This window comes from Nyctibius grandis, chromosome 4 (genome assembly GCF_013368605.1).
Source record: "Nyctibius grandis isolate bNycGra1 chromosome 4, bNycGra1.pri, whole genome shotgun sequence".
Classification (NCBI taxonomy): Eukaryota; Metazoa; Chordata; class Aves; order Nyctibiiformes; family Nyctibiidae; genus Nyctibius; species Nyctibius grandis.
In genome coordinates, this window is record NC_090661.1 from 14,546,305 (window position 1) to 14,572,810 (window position 26,506).

General features: G+C 36.0%; 1 protein-coding gene across 23 annotated transcripts in view; it reads right to left on the bottom strand.

The window, feature by feature from the left end:
* Positions 1 to 232: 232 nt before the first annotated feature.
* SOX6 (SRY-box transcription factor 6) overlaps positions 233 to 26,506 on the bottom strand; it is a 382,016-nt gene continuing 355,742 nt past the window's right edge. For 21 of the 23 annotated variants that reach the window (XM_068400308.1, XM_068400301.1, XM_068400306.1 and 18 more), the window contains 3 exons: positions 17,668 to 17,901; positions 14,949 to 15,165; positions 233 to 7,160 (listed from right to left, as the gene is read on the bottom strand). In XM_068400308.1, coding sequence (XP_068256409.1) covers positions 6,857 to 7,160; positions 14,949 to 15,165; positions 17,668 to 17,901 — 755 coding nt within the window. In that variant the 3' untranslated portion in view covers positions 233 to 6,856. The remainder of the gene's footprint in view (positions 7,161 to 14,948; positions 15,166 to 17,667; positions 17,902 to 26,506) is intronic. The other 2 variants (XM_068400311.1, XM_068400321.1) reach the window with 1 other exon arrangement.

The window sequence follows — 26,506 nt, forward strand, 5'->3', positions numbered from 1 at the left end:
CATGTCTTTTACAGCATCTGGTGTTAATGGATTTCAGAGGCTGATAAACGCCTTTGTAGAATGGAAAGGCATGAGGAAACCTAAGACCTGGAAGATTCAGTTGCTAAATTTAAAGGAGGCCAGCTGAACGGGCCTAGTTGCATTTTGCTATCCATCAGCTCATCACGGTCAATCTTTAATGCTAACTTCAAAGGATTAATAAGGGATGCATAGAAGAAGTCACACACACATCTCATAAAACAAAATTTATCTTTAATTTGTAAGTGTCAACAGCAGTACAAAAGATGGAGTGATGGTGAATAGATTAAGGGTAGAGAGGACAGTCTTGAGGTAAATGAGCATAAATAGGCAGTCTTATAGACACTCCCCTGAGGGGTCTAAACCCCTATCATGGCATATACTGTATCACCCAAGGATGACATGTTTAACATATCAGGAAAGCACCTTGTGCAAAAAAAAAAAAAAAAAAATTTAAAAAATAATCCCCCCCACCCGAAACATGTAGGTAAGGTGCCAACGTACACCAGAACATACTGTATATGGACAGTGTCTTTCAATTTTGTCTTTTCCATTAGTAACTGAGGCAGAGGAGGAGAAGACTCTTAAAAGTACCACTGAAAGATTATTTAATATTTAATTTACCTCACGTCAATACTGCACAACAAAATCCAAGAAGTCTGTTTATGCAATGAAGCAGAGCTAAGAATAACTGTTCTCTTTTTTAAATTGAGAACAGATTTGTTTTTAAATCCTTAGCGAACTTTTTTCTTTCTTTTTTTTTTTTTACTGTATCAAGAGGAGAGTGTGAGATGTGATGGCAACCTTTTAAGTTCATTTAAAACTTTACACTGGACTGTACAAGATTTTTTTGATAAACTATTTACATTTTCAGACTTTAAAACATATTCAAAGCAGCAATAGACACTAGTTTTTCCTCTAAACGCCCAAATAATTACCGGCCATGGGCCCAGGTAGGTACCTGCATTGTATATAGAATTTCTACAAAGAAAACCTGCCCATTAAGTTAGCCAGTGGGTGTCCAATGAGCAGCCCTCGCCATTATGAGCTGCACCCACAGTGTTGCTATAGGAATCAAAGCATAGTACCTTGACAAGAGAGTCTCAGTTGTCCCAACAGCTCTACACAAACTTTACAATTTGAAACAGCAGCTAGCATGTCAGTCCAGCATGTCAGTGAATTGTGCTGATTAAATTAACATAGAGTACAATCTCACAATATACATCACAAACAAATTACAATGTCAGGAAATAAGAGTTACAGTAAGATAAGTTATGTAGTAACAGCTTATAAGCTTGTCTTAATGTAATAAAAAAATTTTTACATGGGAAATACAATAATGAATGAACATAAATGCTAAGCATTCTAGTTTGCTACAAGCTGAAGAAGGGTACAAGAAAAAAACATTGCTTTCTAGAAAGCAAAACACAAATGACAAAGGAAGACAAACGGAGAATGCACACTAGCAGGTCTGCAATGTGCAGCATACAAACAGTTAAATATTTGCACATTCCCCATACTCCAAGAGCACCAAGGACCTCACTTGTGGTTTTTAGAAAGCGGAAATTACAAAGCAAGCCATGTCACTAAGTTGCTTTATAGCTTTCATATTGCCATAAATACCAATTTGATAAGTTTTCCTTTAGCCCAGTTCACCCCACCCCACCCCCTTTTTACCCAGCGTGTGAAATCTCAGAATACTTCTTTGTCGCCTTTTCCAACAAATCTGGTAGTTAAAAAAGGGCGATGGATTAAAATGAAATATATTTGCGTATACATTTTTTTTTTTCTGTAGCAGGACGTTACAATATATAAAAATGTAGATTGATCTGAGAAAAATCACAGATATTAATGGGTTATATAAAAAAAAAGGTTTGGGGGAAGTTTTTTTTAAAGGAAAAAGAGTGTTTTGTAGAAGATCAAATGAAGTCATATAGTATTATTCTTTTGAAAGAACATGCTTAAGTGCCAACTTGAATCTTAAAAAAGCATGCAAAACACCAAGGGTCCAAGCCCATTCATAACTTCTCATAAAAACATGAAGAACTCTATCATACATTCTGCTGGCTGCATCTCCAGTGCAGTTGTTTGCACCGTGGCCCTGGCTCGGCAAAGTTTGCCCCGCTTAACGCCAACGCTTTACTGGTCCTCATGACCGCCATGGAAGTACTAACTTGCTTAATATTAAGCAGGTAGATAAGTGTTTTGCTGGGGGAGGATGAGGGTGTTAATCTTGTAGTATGTTTTGCTAGGAAATGATTTGAAATGCCATACCTTTGATATGACCAAAAAACAAAACCAGAAAGCCAACACAGAGAGAGGACTACGTTTTAGATTGCATTGGGAGGTGGTTGTGTTTGCACTGAAAGCAGGAACTGCCCACAGCTGATTGCTGTACACTTTGCACAGAGTATCGTGTTTATTGTGACTAATGCTGCTTGTTTCACATTCGTGTCCTGGAGCAATCCCATCTTTTGCCCTCCCCCTGCCTCATGCTGCACCTGAGTACACGGATTTAGGAGTACATTGCACGTATTCTCAGCAGGCGGTTTCGCAAGCTAAATGGTGATGCCCAAACATACAGGCAGACCAGAATTGGGCCACTTCATCAGAGTCATTTCTCCATGTAAACCTGAACCCTGGAAAGCAGTTCTGTTTCCATTAAGACTTTTATCTTCCATTTTTATGAAATATGAAGTGAACTATTCTAACTGGTATCAGACTGTTTTGGGAGTGCTTTTCTTTTGAAAATAAGTATTTTATAATTTTCAAAAAGAAAATATATTGTATCTGTTAATTAAATAAACTGTCTGTTCACAGAAAATAGCATTGCTATATTTGTGCATTACCTGAATGGAGTTGTTATTTTTTTCAGTCAGAGTTATTAAGGAGGGCTCAAACACAATGCTTAACAAGCAATTCCACAAGTCCTCTTCATGTATTGTGTGAACAATTTCATCCGGTATTATACCCTAATGTGACAATAACATGATTTAATGAATGTAGAAAATAAAGGTTTGATATTATTAAGTCTTGACTGCATTGCAAGGGCCACCTTAGTCATGATAATCTTTCCAGGGATATGCTTTTGACTTCCAACTGCCATTCTTGTTAAGAAGTAAAATATCTCATCAGTTTTACTTGGATTCAGAAGACTAACTGTGTTTCCTATCAAATGTATCAGAAATTTGGTATGTTTAATGTATCAACTTTCTACAAAAGAAGAAAGTATTCTGTGTTTGTGGAATATACTATTAAAAAAACAGTGAGAGCACAAGTGAGGCATCTTGCTGTCCCAGCTACAGGTCCACAATACTGCGCTCACACTGCAGGTGTAAATTCAGCATCTACATGAGGTACAGTGACTTGTCAGCATTTAATATGGACCAACATACACTGATATAGAACAAAAGTAAATACATAACTTATACTTCACTAAGTATCCATGAACAAAAAATAAAATTCTATTTCCTATGTTATATTTACACAATTTAAAAAAAATCTAAAATGAGATGGTAAATTCATCAAAAACTTTGTTTTGAGCTCCGACTAATAAAGTTAAAATGTTGGGTTTTATCCTTATGATTGTCCTTCCTTGATTTCTACTGACATTTTAGAGCCAATGTTGGCTAATAAATAGAATAAAATGCTCATATGCACAATTCAGATTCAAATATGTTCCTCCCACTCCCCCAGCCAATATATGCAATTTTTACCAGCTGGTGATTCCTGAACAGCCAGTCATTTTCAAGAGTGTAGCTTTAACATACAGAGCATCAGCACTGAGGCAGGGCTGGAGCTAAAACAAAGTGTTCATACATACATGTATTTTGCATAAATAAATGAAATAACAAGACATAAAAATGACTCAAATCCGGCAACTGTGAGGCAGGCCCACACGAGTCGAAACAGATGACTTTTGTTCATGTAGTTTTTGTACAACAGTTTCACATTAGTCAGAAGTGATAAAAAATACCATTTATATCCAGTGCTTATAACACTTACGAAACAACATCTGTGAGTGTGTGTTTTTTTGTACTACAAGCAAAATCAAGTTTCAGTCCTAAAGAACAGTCCTTTGTTCTCCACAAGCCTGCAGAATATTATTTTGGCATGGTCATTAAAGTTAAAAAAATTAACCAACTAATCTAAATGTTTGCCTTTGTGCAAAAAAATAATTACATAAAATACAATGCTAGCAATACAGCATTCTAGCTATGCAACAAAACCAGGAAAAAAGAACAAGAGAGAAAGTAAGTGACATGGGGGGAGGGAGAGATATTTCTAACTGGAGAATTATGTAAGACATGAATAAATAGTCATTTTTTTAGGAAATAATGGTATCCTCCCCCCAATCTGAGCTGAATGTATTAAAAACAGTTCAAATTCCCAAGCAATTATAAGAACAAAAACCACTTTCTATCAGTACCTTAGCCAGCTTAAAGAGGGCGCTCACCAGCTAACGACACAGCATATGCCTTTAAAGTCTTGGCTAGACCAGTTTATTGCTTATTAGACATGGACTAACACATTTAAATAAATATTAAAAATATAGCATTTTGTTCCAAATTACAAAATGGTCAGAGAAATTTGACCATTGTGTTTCTATGCCATTATCTTTATAAATTGTCCTGTAAATTGAACAATCTTTTCTGTCTTGGGGGTTGTTCTCACATATTTAAATGTGATTCCTACAGTGGCAACAATGGCTATCTCTGCTCAAACAGGTGTTAGTGGGTCTATGAGGAACATGATGGCTCCCAATACAGCATCTGGTCATTGCACCTCACATGAATTTCTGCAAGATAGGATGATAGCACGAGGATAGACAGCATTAACACTATACTTTCATTGTCTGGGCCCTAAACAAAGCCTGTTCAGCTCTGTGGGAAGATTCACACAGACTTGAAGAGGAGCTGCTCTAGGCCCACTCATACCTCTCAGCCTGCGTGTGAATTTATCACCAATGTGCTGAACATATCCAATTCAAAATAAAAGCTAAGGGAGTTAATGAGCTTCAGCAGATGTATTCATTAAGCCCATTGGATCTGCGTATATATACAGTGATGTATGTGTGAACAGGAGTGGAGTGTGAGGGAAAAAAATAAAGGCAATTTCTTCTCTGTCTCTGAAATTTAATAAATTCACAATCTTTGAATATCTCTCTCTGTACATTTCGCAGAATTTTCTCTAGCAATTGCATTGTTTCTACTAGTAATACAAATAATAATTTTAGTTTCTATAGCACCTTACATCCAAAGATCCCAAAGAACTTGACAAGCATTCATCAAGATCTGGCTCACGTTCCCACATGACTAATATTTAGTAAATATTTTTGATGCACCATTTTCCCAGCTTTGCAAGTCAGATATTTGTGTGGCCTTCCCTCCCCCATTAGGAGTCTCACATATAAATCACTGCATAAATACTTAAGGTAGCAAACAGTTCCTTCAGGTGACAACAGGAACATAATGTACAGAGCCATGATTCACTGCAGGATTCTACAGGCCCTAAAAATTCCTCATGGTGGATTCTACATGCAGTTTGGATTTTACATCTGCCTTTGCTGTATAAGTATAAAGGTTTATATCTATAAACACAATTTTTTAGGAATATTTGTACTGTGTGTACATATAAAAGTACTCACTAAATTTTGCATTACATATAGCAGAGTGTTTCCAAGTGTTTCTTGAACATACAGTGTTAGAGGAACAACTGAATTTCTCATTCATAAATGTCATGTTCATTTTAGTAGCAGGTGCACTTTTCATATACCTGTGTAATTTAGGGGAGAAGAAAGAAGGGTCTCTAAAATATCAATAAGGAATTGTAAGTGTAATGCCACCAACAGTACTTTTAAAAATAAATATTAAGTATTTGGACCCTTGACATTCTGGAATGAATAAATTATTTAAGAGAAAATATGTTAAGACTGAATGCAAGGGTTAAAAGCAAAGGGGTAGAGAATGCAATCAGAGGTGGCCTCACACTGCTAAGACAGGCTCGTCCATAGCTGGTGATCGCTCTTTTGTGCTTACTTAAAATATCACACTAATGGCACATCAAGAGGCAAAAGCAATTGGGCACATGCACTATGGCAACCATGTTCACTACTTAAGAATATCCTGTCTCCAGATTCCTGAGTACTTTACCATATTCTGGAAAAAATTAGGTTTTATATATCTTTTTTTTTTTAAGATGCCAAAGGATTGTCTAAGACTTTACAGTGTCTCCTTTAAGACTTTTTTTTAAATGTTAAGATTCAAAAGTTATGAAAAGTTTGGCACATCAGAAGTTCAGCTATACATATGGAAAAAAATGGAATTCAGAGACTGTTTTTTAAAGACGAGCTATGATGCACAGATGTGCACACTTGCGGACTTGTTCTGTTTCACGATATGAAATCTGCAGTTTTTGTTTTCTAAAATAATCCAGAATAAAAACACATTCACAACCTGTAGGCTGGCACAGCATACCTGAGTGAGAATGTATAACCCCCATCTAAAACAGTAACTTAAACCTTTATCAGCATTCAAAAGGAAAAAGACAAAAGGTAAGACTTGTAAGACAGCTATTGATTCATTATAAGTTTTCAAGTCCTGATGTCTGATATTTAATATATGTCTTCATCTAAATTAAAAAAACACAAAAACAAAAAACCCAAGTTCATGAAAAATTAGGGAAACAATCTGTCTCACACGTTAAGAAACATTTAAGACCATTCTGCTGATGTAACTGTAGGAGCCACACATGCATGCAGGCTCTTTAAGAACTTTTGTTCAAAAAAACCCCAAAAAAACCCAAATGAGTCTGAGTACTTTAATTCTGTGAACACTCCTCAGTTGGCACTGACTGCCTCATGGGCTTCATTTTCACTACTATAGTCTGATTTGGGATCATCCTCATAGTCCTCGTACATTTCTATTTCATCCTCTCCATTTATCATTTCGTTTCCAGCAAGGCTTCCGCTGTCCGTCTTCATACCATAAGTGCTCTGAATGACAGGGATGCTGGGCTCAGGGCTGGCAGAGGTGCTCGAGCAATCTGATGTCATCTGAGGTGATGGCGTGGTAGTCGCCATGGTAATAGCACCAGGATAGACAACCCCCGTTCCTGTGGTGATTGGAATTTGAGGCTGTTGTCTGGAAGAAAAAACAAGAGGGGAATGTGATTTCCTGTGTTCAGAGGAGGGAAGACCTTCTGCAAGTCCAAATGAAAGAAAAGCAGGTGGTTTCCTAGAAAGGCTGCATGCATTTCTCTGGGGTTCACAGTCCAGTCCCATATGGTATTGGTTCATCTTAGCTCCCCCCAAGGACAACTGGAGAGTAAACTGTTTAGTAACTACCAGACCTTGATTCTTTTATGTATTTTATATGTTTATTTAAACCGTACTGCAAACTAGCACTTGGACAGAGATCCTCAGAAAGGCTTCAGGCACTTGTGTGATGCCTAACTGCTACTGTAGACACCATGTGTCCAAAATCTAAATCCTCCAACTCCTGACAAGCTTCTGCTGATGAGGGAACCTCAAGGTTACCTATAAGTACCTAAAATGGCAGACAGGTGATTGTCTAACTGTAAGTATGTCATTTACTATTTAAGTGATAGGTAGACTCCTACATCACTTAGAAATACTTTCAGTATTTTATTGCTGGCTTTTGATTTTTATTTAAATCCATGATCAGAATGCTATTTATTCTTCAGGTTTTAATGTCTAAGACTGAGTTTTTGAAGCAAGTACTTCAAAAAAAAGAATAAATGTTCTTTTTTTTATGGTTACAGACAGTCTACAGAAATTAAGACTTCCTCCTGAGGACCCAATGTCAGATCTGATTTATTTTGACAATGCGAATACATGAGAAGACTCAATTAAGGGTGCACTACCTCTACTTTTGACACGTTACCTTCTGATATCTAACTTTGCACTATGTAATGTTGTCTTTTTCTTGTGTGTGTGATTTTAAGCATCCTGGAACAATACCACATTTCAACTAAAATGGGCTGATATCACTGCCAATCAAGCAATTCAACACAAGCTTTCCTGTAAGCATGTACATAGTGGTACTAAGTGATGCAATGTCTCTTCTCACAGTGATGTATGTATATTCAAACGCTTTGCTGAGTAAAGGTTAGGTTGCTGAACCCATTCCATGGTCAAGCCCTTATTGGCTACAAATTAATTAAATCTACTTCTTACATTTGGGTTAATTAACTAATAACATACTCTCTACGTGAAAATGCTCATACAAATATACTCATATTTTTTTCTGGATCATTACCTTCAGTAAAGCTAAGAGAAAAAGAAGGGAAGTAACTTGTCTGAAAGAAGAGAATCTCCATCATACTTTAGGTGTAACACTGAATGAATATACTCCAGTACCAGAAATACCTAAGTGCTCTGGAAGATGCTGTTTTAGTATTGACTAGTTATTGAACATAAATGCCTATTTGCATAATCTATTTAAAGAATCATATATTTCAGTGTATTCCCAACCTTCTTTAGAGCAATATTGATCAAGTATTAGAGAACTATGATATAATTTTAGCAGGAGAAACAGTGTCTGATGTGTTTTAATAGTCTAACAAATCTATAACTTCTTGACCATTGTGTCATTCTATGCTAAAATTCAAAAGGACATTCCATAAACCAATCTCTCACAAATCCTTAATCATTGGCTAAATCAATGCACAAAATTATGTAAAGCTTGTTTACAAGACCCTAAATGTTGCGTCTTTATTGTTCATTGATCAAACTCTAATTTTGATAAATATCACACTACAGAGTTACTGGGAAACCAAAATCCTTCAAGTTTGGAATCAATACAGACAGTCAAATCACGAACACTGTGTAAGATAATATTAAAATAGCACATAGTACTGTCATTGCTGGTACTGCTAGCCCAACTCTTGAGAGCACAGCTTGAGAAATTCAAACATCTGTTGTATAAGTATGGTACACCTGGCTAGCAGCGAGGAAAAACATTGCAGTAATTCATTTGACACAGTCATTATACTCCTGTTTGCAAATGATGATTTGCAGATGATTTACAAACAGCTAGGGATTTTTCACTAAATTTTCACTTTTTAAATGGTCTGATAAATGTTCTGTGAAAACAATTTTCAGCCAATGTATTTTCTTGCAAGTGGTTTTCTGCAAGCATCTTTCAATACTTTATCCATAAAATTGAACACCTACCTCACATGGGAACATTTCTGTTTTAGGATTGCGTGTTGTCAGGAGTATAAACTATTACTGTTAAAAACCCACATGTACCTCCTCCACAACTTCTAGACACAGAAAATGTTCATGTTAATGACTTTCCACAAAGCAAAGGAAAAAGCACGCCACACATGGTCACAGCAAAATTCTACATAGTTGTCACCAGGCCATACACACTTAGTTCTCTCTAATCTGTCCATCCAACAACTGCTGGTACTAATCTTTTTCCGATATTTCTTAGAATAAATACATTCACAAAAAAAAAGCATCCCCAAGCATTCATCAAAGAGCACCGCAATATTAATGCCAAAAGATATTTTGAGAAAAGTTGGTTTTACTCTTCTAATAAGAGTTGTAGTGTATAGAATCACAGAATCACAGAATCAATCAGGTTGGAAGAGGCCTCTGGGATCATCAAGTCCAATCATTGCCCTGACACCACCATGTCAACTAGACCATGGCACTAAGTGTCTTGATAAAATGATGGTTGTCAGTGTTAAGCCCTAAAGGACAGACTAAGTTAAGAAATTCAGATATTCTTTCAAATGTTTATCAAGTCGGCAAAACTTTTGCATATCCACATTTCAATGGGACAGGGTATATTTGTCCAAGTGCCACCCATTTCAAAGTATAAAGGGAGCAGGTCATCTGAGCATAATGAAGCAGAATTTACAGAGATACCTTTTACTTGAGAATGCATCAAATGCATGGCAAACTATAGAATGAGTCTAACTGGTAAAGAACTTGATCAGTGTAACAGGAGAGTCAAAGGCTTACTGAATTTGTCATTCATAAATGCAGTTCTTTTTTACATGTTAAACAAAAATCAGACATGGTGTGCATGCCTGCTGCTGGGTGGGTAGTAACTGTGAGCTTTAAATTACCTATATCTCACCGTGGAACTGTAAACATGTGGTAAGTGTACCACCTAAATGGGAAGTGTCTCAAATTGCTACCCATTTGCTAGCAAAAATTTGCTAGCACTTAAACATGGGCACCCACACACCCCCGGTAACTGGACACCTACCTCTTACTTGAGGCCTGTTATTATTTAGAGCTGATCAGGTTGTCACCGTAAATTCTGCTCAAGTTGCTGCATTACATCCCAGAAAGCCTTATTTTAAGATATAACAAACTATATGGATGGCATATGTTACTAGAGATGAGTGTTATCATTTTCTAAGCAATTAAATTTTATAGGATGGGGAGGGGGGAAGAAATCAGAGCATTTATTTAAATTCTAGCCTCTCTCCCTGAAAGGAAAACTTGGAATTTCTAACCTCTGACTCTGGCCATTACATTTTCTTTTATTTGTAGTTCATGTTAATGGTATTTTTTATAAAATTAAATTCCACATGTTTAATCCTTGTATCTAGCTAGAGTTTTGCCTATCACAGGACCTTGGAGCGAGCAGATAAAAACGTACTTTACTGCAAGCTACAGGTTACAATTTAGCTCAGTTGCACATGGTTAAAGCAAGGATGTTTTCTGCCTGGTTAAGATTTCCAGAACCGAACACTAATCTTTCTGTCTCTTCAGATCTGTGAGGAACGGTGATGCATGGTTACGTACCCTGGCTTCAAACCACTCCTGTCTCGACCATCTCCTCTTTGTTAAAGAAATCCTTATGTGGCCAGTTACTACAGGGCGCTTGCCTCTCTGCTCTGCCAGCACTGCTAACATGTCTGTCCAGTCTGGGGCCAAAGATTTGGCCCAAAATAGTTAGGTAAATATAAAAAAGGATGTAATGTGAAAATTCTTAGACCAATTGACCTGCTCACAAGTTTCTTGCATTAATATTCTTAGGATTTTCCAGGAGAATGTTCCACTTTTGACTTTTGCAAAACTAGCTAAACATTTAAATTGGCAAATTACCATTGTTTTCTGATCCCTTCCCAACTATTTTGTGGCAGTTCTTTAAATGACTGAAGCAAAATCGATTGCATTAAGGAAAATACTTATATGCTACAGACCCCTGAAACTTACATTCCCAAAGGAATGAAATAACAGTAAATCTCACAAAAGCACCCATTGTGTGCTTTAAGTTTAAGCTACAGGAGTATAATATTACAGCCTTATTCAAAACTGTAGTCTAGCAACATTCAGACTTTGTGTGTACAGTAGTTATAAACACTATAAAGGCTTTATTCTAAACATCTTATACTGGTAAAACACACAAAAAAGTTACTGCTTACATTACTTTACAGAGAAATGTATATATCATATACTTGTATTTAGAGTGTATTAGACTGTAAAAATGACTGAGAATTGAATTATTTTTGTAAGACAAGCAACAAAAGACAGACTCTTAACTTAAAATGTCTGAATTTATGGTTTATATATGATCCTTTTGTTACTTCACAATTATTTATGCATTACAAAAAAAGTACTGTTGGAGATAAATTGTAAATCACTTGAAGTCTGTTCAGGGATTAACTTACACTGAAGCCATCATTCACAACTTTCCATTAATAATTTTATTTTTAAAAATAACTCAATTATTTTAAAGACATAGATGGCTTCAGATTCAGCTTCCACTAGATTAAAACCAGCAAATTTTTAATATACTCTGCATTAAACATGAATTATTTCTGTATATTATCTGCCTCATTTGGAACAAAATTCATCCGCGTAGGGATGAAATAGAAGGCCTACCCACATTTTAAGTTCCACTCTGTTCTTTAAAATACTTGCCAGTTCCTAGATTTTTCTACTGGTCTATCACATATATAACACTAATCTCAAAACATGAGTTTCCTGCCCAATGTATTCCAAGAAATCTTCACTCTCCTTCAATTGTTTGGAAGCTGTTCTTCAAAAATCAGAACAGAACCCGGCCATTCATTAGCTTATTTCTCTATTTTATTTTAAGGCCTGGCTAGTTTGTATATTGAGATTCTCTAAACAATTTTTGTGCATCTTACCAATGTTTATCAAAGAATGCAGCTCACTGAAGTAAGCAGTATTAGCTTTTTGCATCTTAAAAGTTCAAGCAGTGTAAAACTCTTTCTGTGTTTGTGGTGGGGGGTGTTTTAGTTGTCCACATGGCAGGATTATTCTATGCTAGCCAATGGCTCACCCAAGGGGATCTGGTAGGAACTAGCCCTTACTGGATTGCTTAAGCCATAAATGTACATTTTACTATAAGATAATACCAAACACAAATATGAAAGAATATATTTTTTCTTGATATTTATACTTTCCTCTAGCTGCCTGTTTTGAAGGTCTATCTTTCTCTTCACATATCTCCTGTTTATCTTTTTATTCTGTAATAAGTTTTGCCATTTTGGCATACACATTCCCAACTTAATCGGTATGTTCTTTTAAAAAACAAAAAAAAAGAAAAAACAGCAGGACATCAAGCAGTATGAAGCACTCGGCACATTTCATTGGAGTCTATTTTGTACTTTTGTTCTCTTACACTGAAATATTTACTGTAAACATAGAGTATATTCAATCCTAAAACACACATTTGTCTCCTATTTCATTCTGAAAAGGAAACTGCCTCTCAACTCCCACGTCTACAGTTCTGAAGGATGGTTTATGCTGTTCGTTCCATCAAAACAGTGGAAAAATGATGGGTGTACAAGGTCAGTTAGGAAAACTGTTCCAGCTGATGCTTTATGTGATATTTACGTTAAACAAAAGGAAGAGTAAGTTTAAGAAGCTCATGGGCTCAATTACTGTGTTTTATTTAATTGTAATCTGATTTGGATGAAATGTTGCTTTTTATTACTCAGTAAACTACTCTGCGGAAATAAATGACGCCATGTTTTATATTTCAGTTCAAAAAAGCTGTCCTGGTCTTTTTTTTTCACCTTTTTTTTTTTTTTTGTGAAAAGGTGTGTGCCTCTTCCAATAATTTTGTTTTAATTTTTTCTTTACGGAAAAAAGGAACTTGTGGCAACAGTGGGAAGTCACAGAAAAGCATGAAATAATTTTTTAAAATCACAGCCTGTGTTTCCTCAGTATCAAAATTTATATTCATATTGAGCTGCAACATGGATCTCTCGTTTCTGGTAAAGTCCACTGCATCATTGTATAAGTACACAAAGGTAATTTACTCTTACTTTAAAACTTCTTCAGTATGGATAGAGCATGGTGAAGTGGACTTAGCATAAATATGAATTAGAAACAATCCTTTCAAGAAAACGATGACATTCTCATGGTCTTTGTGATCATACTGTTTGATATATGAGAAAAATGTTACATTTAAGTTGCACCAGCAGTTTAATTTTGAATAGTTTTCATGATTTTTTTTTTTAAATCACAATATCACTCTTTAAGTAGGCACTTTTAGAAGTTTCTTAAATCCATCCCCCATATTCATCTCCATATTTAGCCACCATGTCCAATGTGTAAGATGCTACTGCTTAATACTGTTTTGAATTAGCAAACAATTCTCAAATTGTTCAGACTGCTGTTTTGGCATTTCTTCTGCATTTCTTGTCTAGATGTGATTTGGTTTGTCAATCTGCTTTGGAAGACATAAGCTAGAGTTTCATTCCCTCAATCTGAATATAATTTGTGATGTGCTGTATACATTCAGATTTCTATTTAGAGTTCTACGTACAATTTTGAGGGAAGTCTATTAGTAAACAATTTCCCTTAAGTGAAGAATAAAAAATAATGTCAAAACTATAGACTGGAAGGTTATTTCAAGATATCAAAACCACTTCTATTTAGTGATTGAAGAAAGAGCCCACATTGTTGCAGGCGGCACCACAAAATAATTGACTGCAACAGGAGTTCTGCATCCCAAGCCAAAAATGAGGGCACATAATCGACGTCAAGGTCAATTATCTGGTAGTGAAGTACCCAACAAAAGGCGACTATTGTGATTAGAGAAATAAGCAGAACATTGTGAATTTGGAAAGGCTGGCACTGGAGATAGCTTTTAGACTCTTTGTAAACCACCAGATACAGTGTGTTAGAGCACTGAGCATCACAGATTAATTCATAAAAAAAATAGGAGAGAGAAATCAGTTATGGTGCAGTTGTTGCACTGGACTTTTGTTATCTTTAGCCTGTAGATCTTTCATAGCGCTGCTTCCTCTGCTGAAGACTAGAGGAAATACTGTTAAAAAACATACAATGTTTTAAAATTGTGCCAGGATCTTTTTGCGCCATATATTCCGAGTTGTAAATCTACCCAGTCTATCTATGCACTACTTGAAAGACTCCTACTAAAACATTTATTTTTAAAAAATATTTTTTCCACAGTTCTATAGATAACACAATTCTTAATAGCCTCATGCTATGATATTATTCATTCATGTCTGTTCCTAATGTAACTGCTGCTACTCCTGTCCGTTTTCCCTATTCCCCCTCTCCTGACTCATTATTCTACACTAGAATAATCTTTTTCTCTTTGTTCTTGTCTTAATTTAGGAAATGATCCTGAAGTCATTACTAACCCAGAATGGATTAGCTTACTAATAACTCACAAAAAACATGATTCAAACCTTTCGGCCTAATGGGAAACAACTTCTTTTGACTTTAAAGGATTCCACAATCAGTCTCATAATCAGCATTCAGTGGCAAGCTGATAGCTCCATATTCCATGATATATCTTATGTTTTTAATAAGGTTTTAAAGGATCAAATCCTTACCTTCTAAATGACATTAGTCAGTGACTTAAACAGATAAGTCTATTTGTTTTCAAACAGCATGCTCTGTCTTTGAAAACAATTACAACAATAGTACTCACCCTACGGTAAAAAACTGCCTCATCTCCTGTCTTCGAGATCTCATCAGTTGTTTGTATTCACCAATACGCAATTTCTTTCCATCAACAATGCAGGTACGTTTTGGTCGAGGTTTGTATTTGTAATTAGGATACTTTTCTAGGTGGATTTTACTTAGCCGTGCCTGCTCTTCATAATAAGGTTGTTTCTCTTGATTTGACATGGACTTCCAGCGAGATCCTATTAACACAAAACATCAGTGAGTGCTCAAGTAAAGCAAGTTTAGCTTTACGCATACACATTTCAACCTGCCTTCTTGCCATAATAAACAAATTTTCAATAAGTTAATTAAATAAACATATTTGAATTTAGGTCAGACAGCATATATATTGGGATGCACAACCTGAGACACCTTAAAAGAACCTTGACTTTCAGATATTGCTGCAGACCAAACATATGTAAATCTCTATTAAATAGGTGCACTTAAAATCAATAATTACTTCTCAAAATCTCAGCCTCATGCTGCAAAACAGACTATTTATTTTTTTACAATACGAGCATTAATCTGTGAATAATTCTATACCTTTGTAATACCATGCACAGTATTATGGTTAAGTAAGGTCTACAACCACACTTTTACTGTTAAAAGCTTAACACATTGCCTAGGGATACATGCTTCTTTGATAGTTTTATGAGGATTTGGTTTATACACTCCTACTAATAGATATTAATACCTTGCGAAGTAGCAGGAAAAAATTATCAAAACTTTATAGATTCAACAAAATTATGAAAAATCCCACGCTGGCTGGGTGTCTTAAATTTACTAATCTTCTGATATACGCTTGGCATAATATTGGCACCATATTTTAAATCCTATTACGCGTATTATCCTCCAGACAGATGTGATAAATGCACAGAACTGCACTGAGAAAGTTACATTTAACAAACTTATATTTTTTAAAAAAAAAGAAAAACAGAATGCACATTGTAATTATATACACCACTTCAGGTACTGTAAACTCTCATTGAAAGCTGCACCAATAAAAAAGTTAAAAAATTAACACAGTGTACACAGGAAGAGGAAAAAATATTCAGATCTCTTGTATTGTTTATAAGGAGCTATCTAAACAGTTGAAGAGAGAAGGGTTTCTTTTTTTTTTTTTCCAGGGGATAAGAAATGCAGAAAATAGCTTTTTGGTGTCTTTTAGATGAATAAAATGATTACAGCTGTGGTAAACGTGGGTGGAAGCTATTCTTTAACCAAGATTTTTCATACATCAACAAATGGAAAAGTTGTATAAATATTATCTGTAGCCAGCAATACCCTGTGTCAGTTCTAATATTTCAGTCTCTTTTCTCATTGTTCTGGAAAAGTTGCACAGATATTATATGGACATAGACTTATTTGTGGCAGAGCAGATACTGACAGGTTAATTCCATGCTTAACAAACACTCAATTGCTGGCACTTCTGAAATATTTATGCTGGAAGTTTACATTTTAATGAATACAGTTACTATGCTCCTAATAGTTTTTTCACAGAATGCACACAAATAATATAGATTCCCTACAGCTGCCAACACTGAAACAGTGCAGGTTTTATACAAAACTGAAAGGCTATTCATATAACTTACTTGTATGGCAGACAAAAATATGAGAACTACTAAGTAAGATTTTGGAAGTTTTAGAACAAAGTAACATTTATTTCTGTGTGTTCTTGCTTCTGATTGAACTAACATGCAACAAACTTTGGTAAGAATGTATTTGAACTCAAAGTTTACAATAAAGTGATTACAGAGGAAACTTGATTTTTACTTTTATTTATGACGAGTTACGTTTGGAATCTGTCTTTCACTTCAAAGACTCAGAAAGCAAATATAGGTTTTAACATTTCACCACTCATTCTCACGTATGTTTCTAATTCTCTGGAGGGGTCTTAAAAAGCAAATAAAAATTTCTCAAAAAGGAGCCAATTTATTTGCACAGTGGCAAAATATACTCCCTGATCGTCCCAATCTACACAAATTAAATATTAACTATGGTGTCTTTTAACTAAGCAATATTTTAATTGTATGATGCTAGTGCTTGTTTAGATTTTTGAACATTGTAACATTTTGAATCAAATATCATTTTGCATGTGAGAAGGTATGCATGTGCATGTCTTTTGAACTCTGCCAGGTTTCTTTCTTTGACACTGCACTGACATAAACCTTTTACTTTGATTTTGTACTTTTAAAATTTTTTCCCAGTAATTACTCCAGCAAGTATCATTTTGCATTCAGGTGATTTGTAGTTCAGGTGATTTCTAATGGGATCTTGCAATTAGATCTTTTATCAGGATACACTCTTGCAACAGATTTCACAAAATATTCCTTTTGAATGCTGCTAAGTCTTTAAAGCACATTGTGACTCTGCTGTTGAAAATAAAAAGCATTAGGGAAGGGGCAGAAAAGGAAAAGGACGGGAATGAAAATGAAAACAACCCATGAGTCTTCATTTGTATAAGTTTCAGTAATTCCAATCTCAGTGAACATCTCCCAAACAAAATATGTCCTAAAATTAGAGAAGTTGCATATCCAAGAAGGAAGTAACTAGCCTGTGTCACCAACATAAATAACCTCATCTTTCCACAGCTCCAAAAATAACTAACATCTGCCAATCGCCGCTACTATACCAGAGCCTTCTAAGCTTCCCCCGGTTTTGGTTCAGTCGCAGTCATGAGTTGTTCATTGTCTTGCACTTACCTAGGATTTTGCTAATGTTGGAGTTGTGCATGTCAGGGAAGGCTTGGAGAATTTTTCGACGCTCATCCTTTGCCCAAACCATGAAAGCATTCATTGGTCGTTTGATGTGTGGTTCGCTACTGGCTCGGCCCCGCGAATCCCGGTAGACTCGAGCTTCAGCCACAGTGGCACCTCCTGTTGGCCAACAATAATACTGCTGTAGTTTAGCTGCAGAGCCATTCATTGCTTTACTCCCTGTAATGTCAGGGCAGGAAGAAACAAGATGGATGCAAAACATTATTACGTGGATTACGCAAGTGCTTTCAGTGCTGTGCTTATTTTAGCCTCATTCTCTTTTTCTCTCTCTCTCTCTCTTTGCTGCCAGATCTACGAGAGAGAAAGGATATCCAGTGATTTCAGCGTAATTGCTCAAGCTCACCCAGCTGAAGGCGTCAACATTTGAGTGAGGAAACAAATTGCACTGGTATTTCTCCAGTTAAGATATGGAGATTTGAAGAAGTTTCTGTTTGGGAATTTAACATAGCGTACATGTTCTGAATGCTCAACAAGACTCGCATAAAAGTTACACTTGAGAATTCAAACTGATATAGACCTGTTCGCACAAGTAATTTACAATGACTTTGCTGCTTGAGCAGTGAAGCACATGCCAAACATTTCATAAAATAAATTATATAGTACACCAGGTACATGCTGCTAGTTGCTTGGATCCGATTATATTTGGAGCTGAACATTTTAAAGTCACATCTGCTTTAGTTGAATTTTAGATGTGGCTTGGAGCATTCAATCACATATACATAATAAAACTGTCTGCCTTCCACAGGTACATGCACAGCATCCTGGAGCTTCCAGAATGGGAGACAAGCACTCCAGCTTCTCCATGCCTGCTGTGCTTTAACATACCCCAGTTATTATCCACCATCGATTAAACTTGTACATACTAATCTTAACCATTTTTTTGATGCATCTAGCCCTGCTTCTTGACCACAAACAGCAAAGCTTCCTGGGGGTTTAGAGTTCACAGAGGTGTATGAGGTGTAGAACTAGTTAGTACCTGAGAAAGAGGGCTGGAGCACCTCTCCTATGAACACAGGCTGAGAGAATTGGGGTTGTTCAGCCTGGAGAAGAGAAGGCTCCGGGGAGACCTTACAGCAGCCTTCCAGTACCTGAAGGGGGCCTACAGGACAGCTGGAGAGGGACTTTTTACAAGGGCATGTAGTGATAGGATGAGGGGTAATGGTTTTAAACTGAAAGAGGGGAGATTTAGATTAGACATTAGGAAGAAATTCTTGACTGTGAGGGTGGTGAGACACTGGAACAGGTTGCCCAGAGATGTTGTGGATGCTCCCTCCCTGACAGTGTTCAAGGCCAGGTTGAATGGGGCTTTGAGCAACCTGGTCTAGTGGAAGGTGTCCCTGCCCATGGCAGGGGGGTTGGAACTAGATGATCTTTAAGGTCCCTTCCAACCCAGCCCATTCTATGATTCTATGAAAGTGATAACCAAGCCTAGATAAGGCATGCTTTTACCAGAAAAACTTTTGCAATTGTGATGATAACATGTTTTTAGGGTTATACCTTAGCTATAAAAGAAAGACAAAAATTCTCTACCGTGGGAGAGTGACATACTTAGTCTTAGGGCTCATCAATCTGTTCTTATAATTCAACACAAATTTATTTGCCAAAAATTGAAAATTAGTTCTTTACACTAAGTAAAACACTGCAGATGTACTGATTTCAGTGACTGACTCACAAGTTTTTAATTGTGCAAAAACCAAGTTTCCTAATTTAGTGTGAAAACACTATACATTATGTATACCATTTTAAAAATTCTATATAGGAAACACATTTATGTGAAAAAAGTGCTAAAATAAAGGATGCATAACTAATATACTACCTTTTTGCCACCAGGTCCACAGTACATTAATTTCATTTAAAATGCACTGACCATACAGGATAAATTGATTTTGCTTTATATGGTGTTGACAGCCATGTTTATTGTGCAGTGAAATGTAGTGTAGTTTCAAGCTGACTATATCCATCAACACAGGGCAATATGCTGACTACTGGGCCAGATGAAGACATACATTACCCTGAGAGCGAAACACTCATTCGTATACAGCAGTGTCTTCTCCTGAGGATCACCATGGTAATTTATGATGCCTCCAATGCCGTTACTTTACAACTGACACCAATTTGGCAATTTGTATACTAACATACATGCACATAAAAGAAGACAGGTTTGTGGCAAATGTGAGATGTAAAACTATTTTAATACTATTCTAAGTTAAGTACCATGCTACAGGTGTTCAGCATTTACAGGAGGATGCAGCTGCAGTCAGATTTTTATTGCAAAAAGGAACAGTAGTTTTGCTGAGCGACCTGCATGTAGGAGCAGTTTAGGGGTGTGTATGGTTAATGAGGCTCTGTACATTGTTGTCAGAAGGCTTGAAACATGCATGTCAAAGATACTGTCCTTTAAGAGAGGATATATTTATTGTGAAACTATAAGTTACAAGCATAGTAAGTTAACACAAAAACATTTACAGAGACAAACGGCTATATAATATGAGAAAAATCAAATATATCATGTAATGGTTGTTCCATCTTTTAAAATAATACTATAATATTTGTAACTAGTATATGGGCAATTAGGAAGTTGGTGACAAATTAAAAAAATCTAAATTATTATTGATGTAAAAGTTGTTGCTTTTTATTCAGCTACTCTACTCACAGCAAAGGAAAGAAGACGTATTTGAATCCATATTATGATTTTCTATCTTTTACTTTCCCAAAGGTACTTATTCACTATCGCTAAGGAGTTTGTCTTTAGCCCTTTCTAACACAATTTTGTCCTGACCTTTCAATCCTAATGCAGGCAAAGAGTACCTTTACTAGTATCAAGATTATGGGCCAGCTTTTTAATCTGGATATAATTTAGATAGAAAGAAAAGAAAAAAAAAGAAGAATAAAACCCTGCCATAAATGATCTATTTTCAGAGAAAGGTTATGTTAGAAAACAGTTCTTACTTAGAGTAATAAATTACAACCATCCCAAGAAGGCCAAGAAGCTCTGGCTGTATTTGCTTAAAGCAAGTCCATACTTGAAGGATTTGAAAAAGCAGCCAAAGAGTTGATGTTCTTTGTGCTTGATCTCTGGGGGAATATTTGCAAGTTGACCCATAGGCCATCACAAAAGCATCTGCAAAATGAATTTCTGCAAATAACTGAAGTAATATAATCTCTGTGTTCTTCTAACTATCTCAGAAAACAGAATTATATTCAGCATATAAAACATTACAAGCAAATACTTCTGTTAGCATGTGATTCTATGTGGGGAGCCAGAAAGTCTCAGAACCTTTTTAGCTTAGAAATGAGGCACTAATGATATAAAAAGCACATTTGCTCAGTGAGCTCTTGCAAGTTGAAACACATAAGACCAAGCTTTCAAACTGGTTGTTCTTAGGTACTTCATCCTGTCAATCAGATATTTAGACAGTATTGTGCCCTATATAAACAATTTCAACAGGTTTTACAAAGTACGGATTTTTTTCTTATTGTGATAATTATAGTAGTGAGAGAGGCTGAAAGACACATCTGAAATTTTTAAAAAGATATATAAAACTGCGAAGAAGTAGGTGTTTTATTTCTTCATAAAAATATTTTCAGAAAAGTCTAATAAATAATAAACCCAAAATAATAGATAAAATAAAAATGTACTACTAATGAAGGGTGAGAAGAGAAGAAGAAGTTGGTAACTGGCGCTCTCTGGCAACTAATGCTCTATCTGCTAGTTACTGTTCATACTGCAATTGCAGGAGGAGATTTTGATTTTCAGAATTAAGAGCTTGGTCAGAATTCAAAATTATTGCAAAAGAAGTACAGTTTGGCTGCCCTAATGGCTTAGTTGGCGAAGAAGTCTACATTTCGGCCTAAAGGCTGGGGCTGTCCTGGAGGTGACGTTTTTACGTTCTGAGGGTGTTGACTGCCTCACTTCCTAGATGCTTTGCATTTAGTCAACTTGTCATGACTTTGATGATTTAAAACTAAAGGCAGATTAGAGAAGAATGATCACTTTTTGTGGATATATGGCAGGCAAATCCTCTGTGGAAGCTGGATTCCAGACGAGACTCAAGGGACAATACTGAGTCAAAGAAAACCACAGAATGAATCTAAAAGTGTTACAACTTCATTAAAGTAATTTCAAACAATATTTTTGTTCCAAAAGAGACTGATTGCTCTCTAATGACATTGCAGGGGAAGAAGAACCCCTGTTCTTTAGAAAGAAAAAAGATTCTGATCATCAACAAGATAGATAAACATTTTCACATTAATTAAATGTCAAAAAACATAAAGTAACAATTGTTACATTGAGTATTTATTTATTTATTCCTGCCTTTATCTGAGCTTCTCACCTTTTATAATGACAAGAATTTTAGGACAGACACCATCTCTTTGCATGTTCCCTGAAATCTTGGCCACATTAGGGTTCATCCTATTTTCTTTAATGAGATGTGGTTTTACTGTCCATTTTATACAACATCTACCACAAGAAAACCTCAGACTGGGCCTTTAGATGTTAACAGAATGCAAACAATAATAAATGTGATAGAAAGGAGCAAAAAAATGTTGAGAAAAAGATGAGGAAAGAAAGAGAAAAGAAGTGACAGCAAGAGATATTTTAATCAATCACACTGTTATTCCGTATTTACTCTTCACACTCTGGCCATTGATTCATGTTTGAAGTGGTACACTTCCTTTGACTCCCACCAGATAACGAATCTTTGGCTATTCTAGGGAATATACTGCATACCATCTTCCACAGACATATACCAAGATAGGATATATAGAAATAAAAACAATCTTTCTAGGTTCCTAGTGTGAAAGTGACTGGTTAGTAGTAAAGCTTGTATCATCAGCTACTCATTAAGAGATGACATTTCTGTCTACTTTGGAAAAGACTGATTGCGACCTCCAAAATATCTGGCCTGGTCTTTGGTAACACAACTAGCACTGCTAGCAGCTTGCATTGCAGAGACAAGAACCTAATGAACATGCAAACAGGAGTCACTCTTTTACTACTAGAGATGGGTTACTCATAAACATGGAAATGCCATAAAAACAGGGAGCATGAAAAACCGGCTTAGCAGTCCCCCTTCCCGCTCTTAACCTGTGGACAGATAAATGCAGCCTTTATGAAAGATATAGCAATATTACAAATCAAATAGAAAAATGCAAATCTGGAAAGAACAGAACGACAAAAGCAGCTCTGGAAAGTTTAGAATACAAGAATAATCATTTAGCTATTATTTTGAGTTATTAAGTTCAATGTTCAATTTTAGAGAAGGTTACAATAATTACTACTTCACTGTAATCTAAGTGACTTGTAGCAGTGTTAGTGTAACATGTATCTGTTTTGCCCCTTGCCTGCCTCCTACTTCTTCATCCCCATCCACATTCAGAAGACTTCCTCATTCTTTATTACCAGCAAGAGAGACCAAATAAATGGGTATCTCATGAACTATTGTCATTGCTGGCATGTCTTGTCATCACTAGGCAAAACTAACGACCACTTGGAAACATGACTAGCTCCGGGACGGGGATGCCTGTAGTCACACAGTGGCACAAATGTTCTGCGGGGAAGTGTCTGTTTGTCAAGCTGCTTTCATTCCAAATGCTAAACAAATATTATTCAGCTGGGATTTGAGGGATTATAGGCTGCATGTCAGTGAATGAAAAGGGGGAAAAAAACTAAGACAGACATGAGTGATTCATGAAATACTGGAATATTTAAATGGACTCTAAAATATTTCACCTGCAAGGATTCTGAAATGTGCTGAGTAAATACTAAGAGGTGGGAATATACTGTAGCACAGGTTAGCTACATCCATGTAACACTCGGTTACGATAAGGCTTCTATTTTTCCTGTTAAGAGACTCCATTCTCTTTAAAACACCATCAAGAAGAACCAAAAGGGAATTCCCTAAGGTCAGCTCTGAGGAAACATAAACCTCTAATTCAATAACTCCGCTACTGCACTGAAAAAGGCCTTATTATTGCAACATCCATATGGAGTCAATTGGACATTAATGACTAATCAATCCCTCCCCTTTCTATTCTACTTATAGTGTCACAAGCCATGTTTAGATTAGCCCATTTCCTGCTTAGGATCGCTCAAGATGTCTTTTGTTCTTTCAGGGCTGGCCTGATGGAGGCAGCTTAAACAAACACACAACCCAAGTGGTGCAGGAGTTATAAACTGCCATATGTGAATGAACAAAGGGGCCATACTAAAGCCTTTTGTGGTATTTGTTAATGTTTTTCATCTGAGTTTAAAAAGACCTAATGACTTTGTGGTGAGCTGATGCATGTGGCTCGTGGCTTTGCAAAATGAAGGAAATTCTAGCCAGTTATATATCAGCATATATTTTCCGAAGTGCCTTGTTTTCAGTTTTGGTGGCAGTGAGTTTACTTTTTTAGTACATTTGTTTTACACATGCAAGCAAAATTCTTAATCGCAATTAAAACACAGAACCAGTTTTCACAGCCATCCTCACAGCCTGCATATACGTCTTTCCCGATTTGAAAGTTTAGAGCTAAAATTAATAGTGAAATATTTTGTGTGTGCGAAATCAAATCAACTATTCTCAGTTCTATCAGTGGCAGCAGTTCACTCACCAGTGCTTAAAGCTGAATTGTTAGTTACGGCATGTTAAATACTGAAGCAATATTTCTAAATAAGCTATTAGCACATCCATGCTCCACAGTCAGCCATGCCCAAATCTACTTTATTTAAATGAATTAAAACTGCTAAGTGCAACTACTTTCTTGATGGCTTACACAAACAGTTTAGATTTCTTGACCACATTTTATGGCAAAATTAACCCTCATGGAAATTTGGCATGGAATACAGCTAAAACAATACAATTATCTTTTAAATTACATGCAATATTAACTTAATTAATTAGTGCTTAAGGCCTGACTTAAGCCCTCAGTGGCCTACATAGTCCCATTCATGCTGTAACATAAGAGCATGAGAAGTTATTCTGTGAAGATCAATGGAACATCTAGATAGAAACTGGGATGAAGCAGCAGCCTCTACTATAAATTTGGGGAGGTATGCAAGTGTCATAAAATTTTTCAATCATGTACCACTTTCAGATTTCAAGACCCTTCACAAACAATTAATTAAATGCTAACAACCCCATTCTGATATAGATATTATTGACAGAAAAAGAGTGAACATATTTAAGTTGAAAGTTATTCAGCCTAAGTAATGATATGAGAAGTAAGGGATTGCCAGTGATCAGGTCTAACTATAATCAACATTCCCACAAACACTGTAGTCGTTCCCCTTCAGTATTTAATTTCACACTCAAATGACGAAAGTAGAGGTCCACAGAAAGGAAAACCATGGACAAAACAGCCCAGCCCAGGAGGAATATTACTAATAGTTATTGTTAGGTATCTGACAAGATCTATTGATACCGCAAATTGTTTTGTTTTGTTTTGTTTTTTTCAGAAAAACTGTTGTTCTAACAGCTAAGCAACTATTCTAACTATATTAATAATATTCAAAGTTAAAACAATACAAAGAGAATGAACTAATCTCTTTAACATAAAAATGTTTCCATAAGAGTAACAGCTTTATTGCCAGTGGAGCTGTTACTCACATAATTTCAAATTTTTCCTGACATGACAGTGTCACCTAGAACATCCAGAAAACATGATACTGATTTAAAACACAGGGATTAATTCTGCAGTCTTCAGTCATCCCTAACAGTTTTTTTTAAAAAATCCTGCCTGAATAAGGGCCATAGGACATGATCCATTCATATTTCAGATAATGCTTTGTTTTGTTTTAAGATGAAGAAATGACAGACAGGAATTCACCACAGAGAAAAAAGGCAGCCTGACTTCATATTTGATGGATGCATTGTTCAAGGTGTGGCTGAACACTGCTAATGAACAACTTTGCTTACTCCTATGTAGCAAAACAATGAATTTTAAAAGCTTAAGTACAATATGGTTTATAAAATAGAACTACATTTAACAACAGGAGAGAGGTTTACAAAACCACCTCCCTCAAGTTATGTGATATTAAAGAAATGCAGAATACTTCGCAAAGGATTTTAATGTGTGTTGGAGTCACTGCTTTAGTGGCCCATTTCCTGCATTCAATCTGCCACTGAATTTGTTACCTTCTAGTATATGCAGCATTATTCTTTGTATCAATATAACTAATTCCCTCCATCCAGTGTTTGCTGTTCTCACTTGTCATATCATATCAGAAATTAGATGGCAAGGATCTAGGGCTAGGATACCCATATGCCATTTCTTCTTGCCTTTTGCATGGGATGCTGATATTATAATAATTAATACTATAATTAATAAATAATATAACACAAAGGGAGAGAAGCAAAAGCAGCATACTAACAGGAGCGGTAAGTTAACAAGTAATAATAAATGTTAGGAAAAACTCTTAAGGCTAATTTTTCAAATACACTGCACCTGTGCATTTGCAATTTGTGAGTGAAGCCAGGAAGATGTTTTTACAAACAGGGCAATGGCATGTCCAAATACGTTGCCGCATTTACCTGGCTTGGATAAAAAATGGGGGATTTGCCATGAAATAGGGGCTTATGTATAAATTTACAAATTACTCTTTTTTGAAATACTGCACTTCTTGTGAAATTACCCCTGCCAGACTGAAAACATAATAATTTAATATTTACAGAAGCTGTGAAGATACTGTAATGCCCACCCCACACACATTTTGGACCACTGATTCTGTAAGATTAAATCAAGGTACAAATTAAGAAAATATTGTCCCCTTGCTACTAAG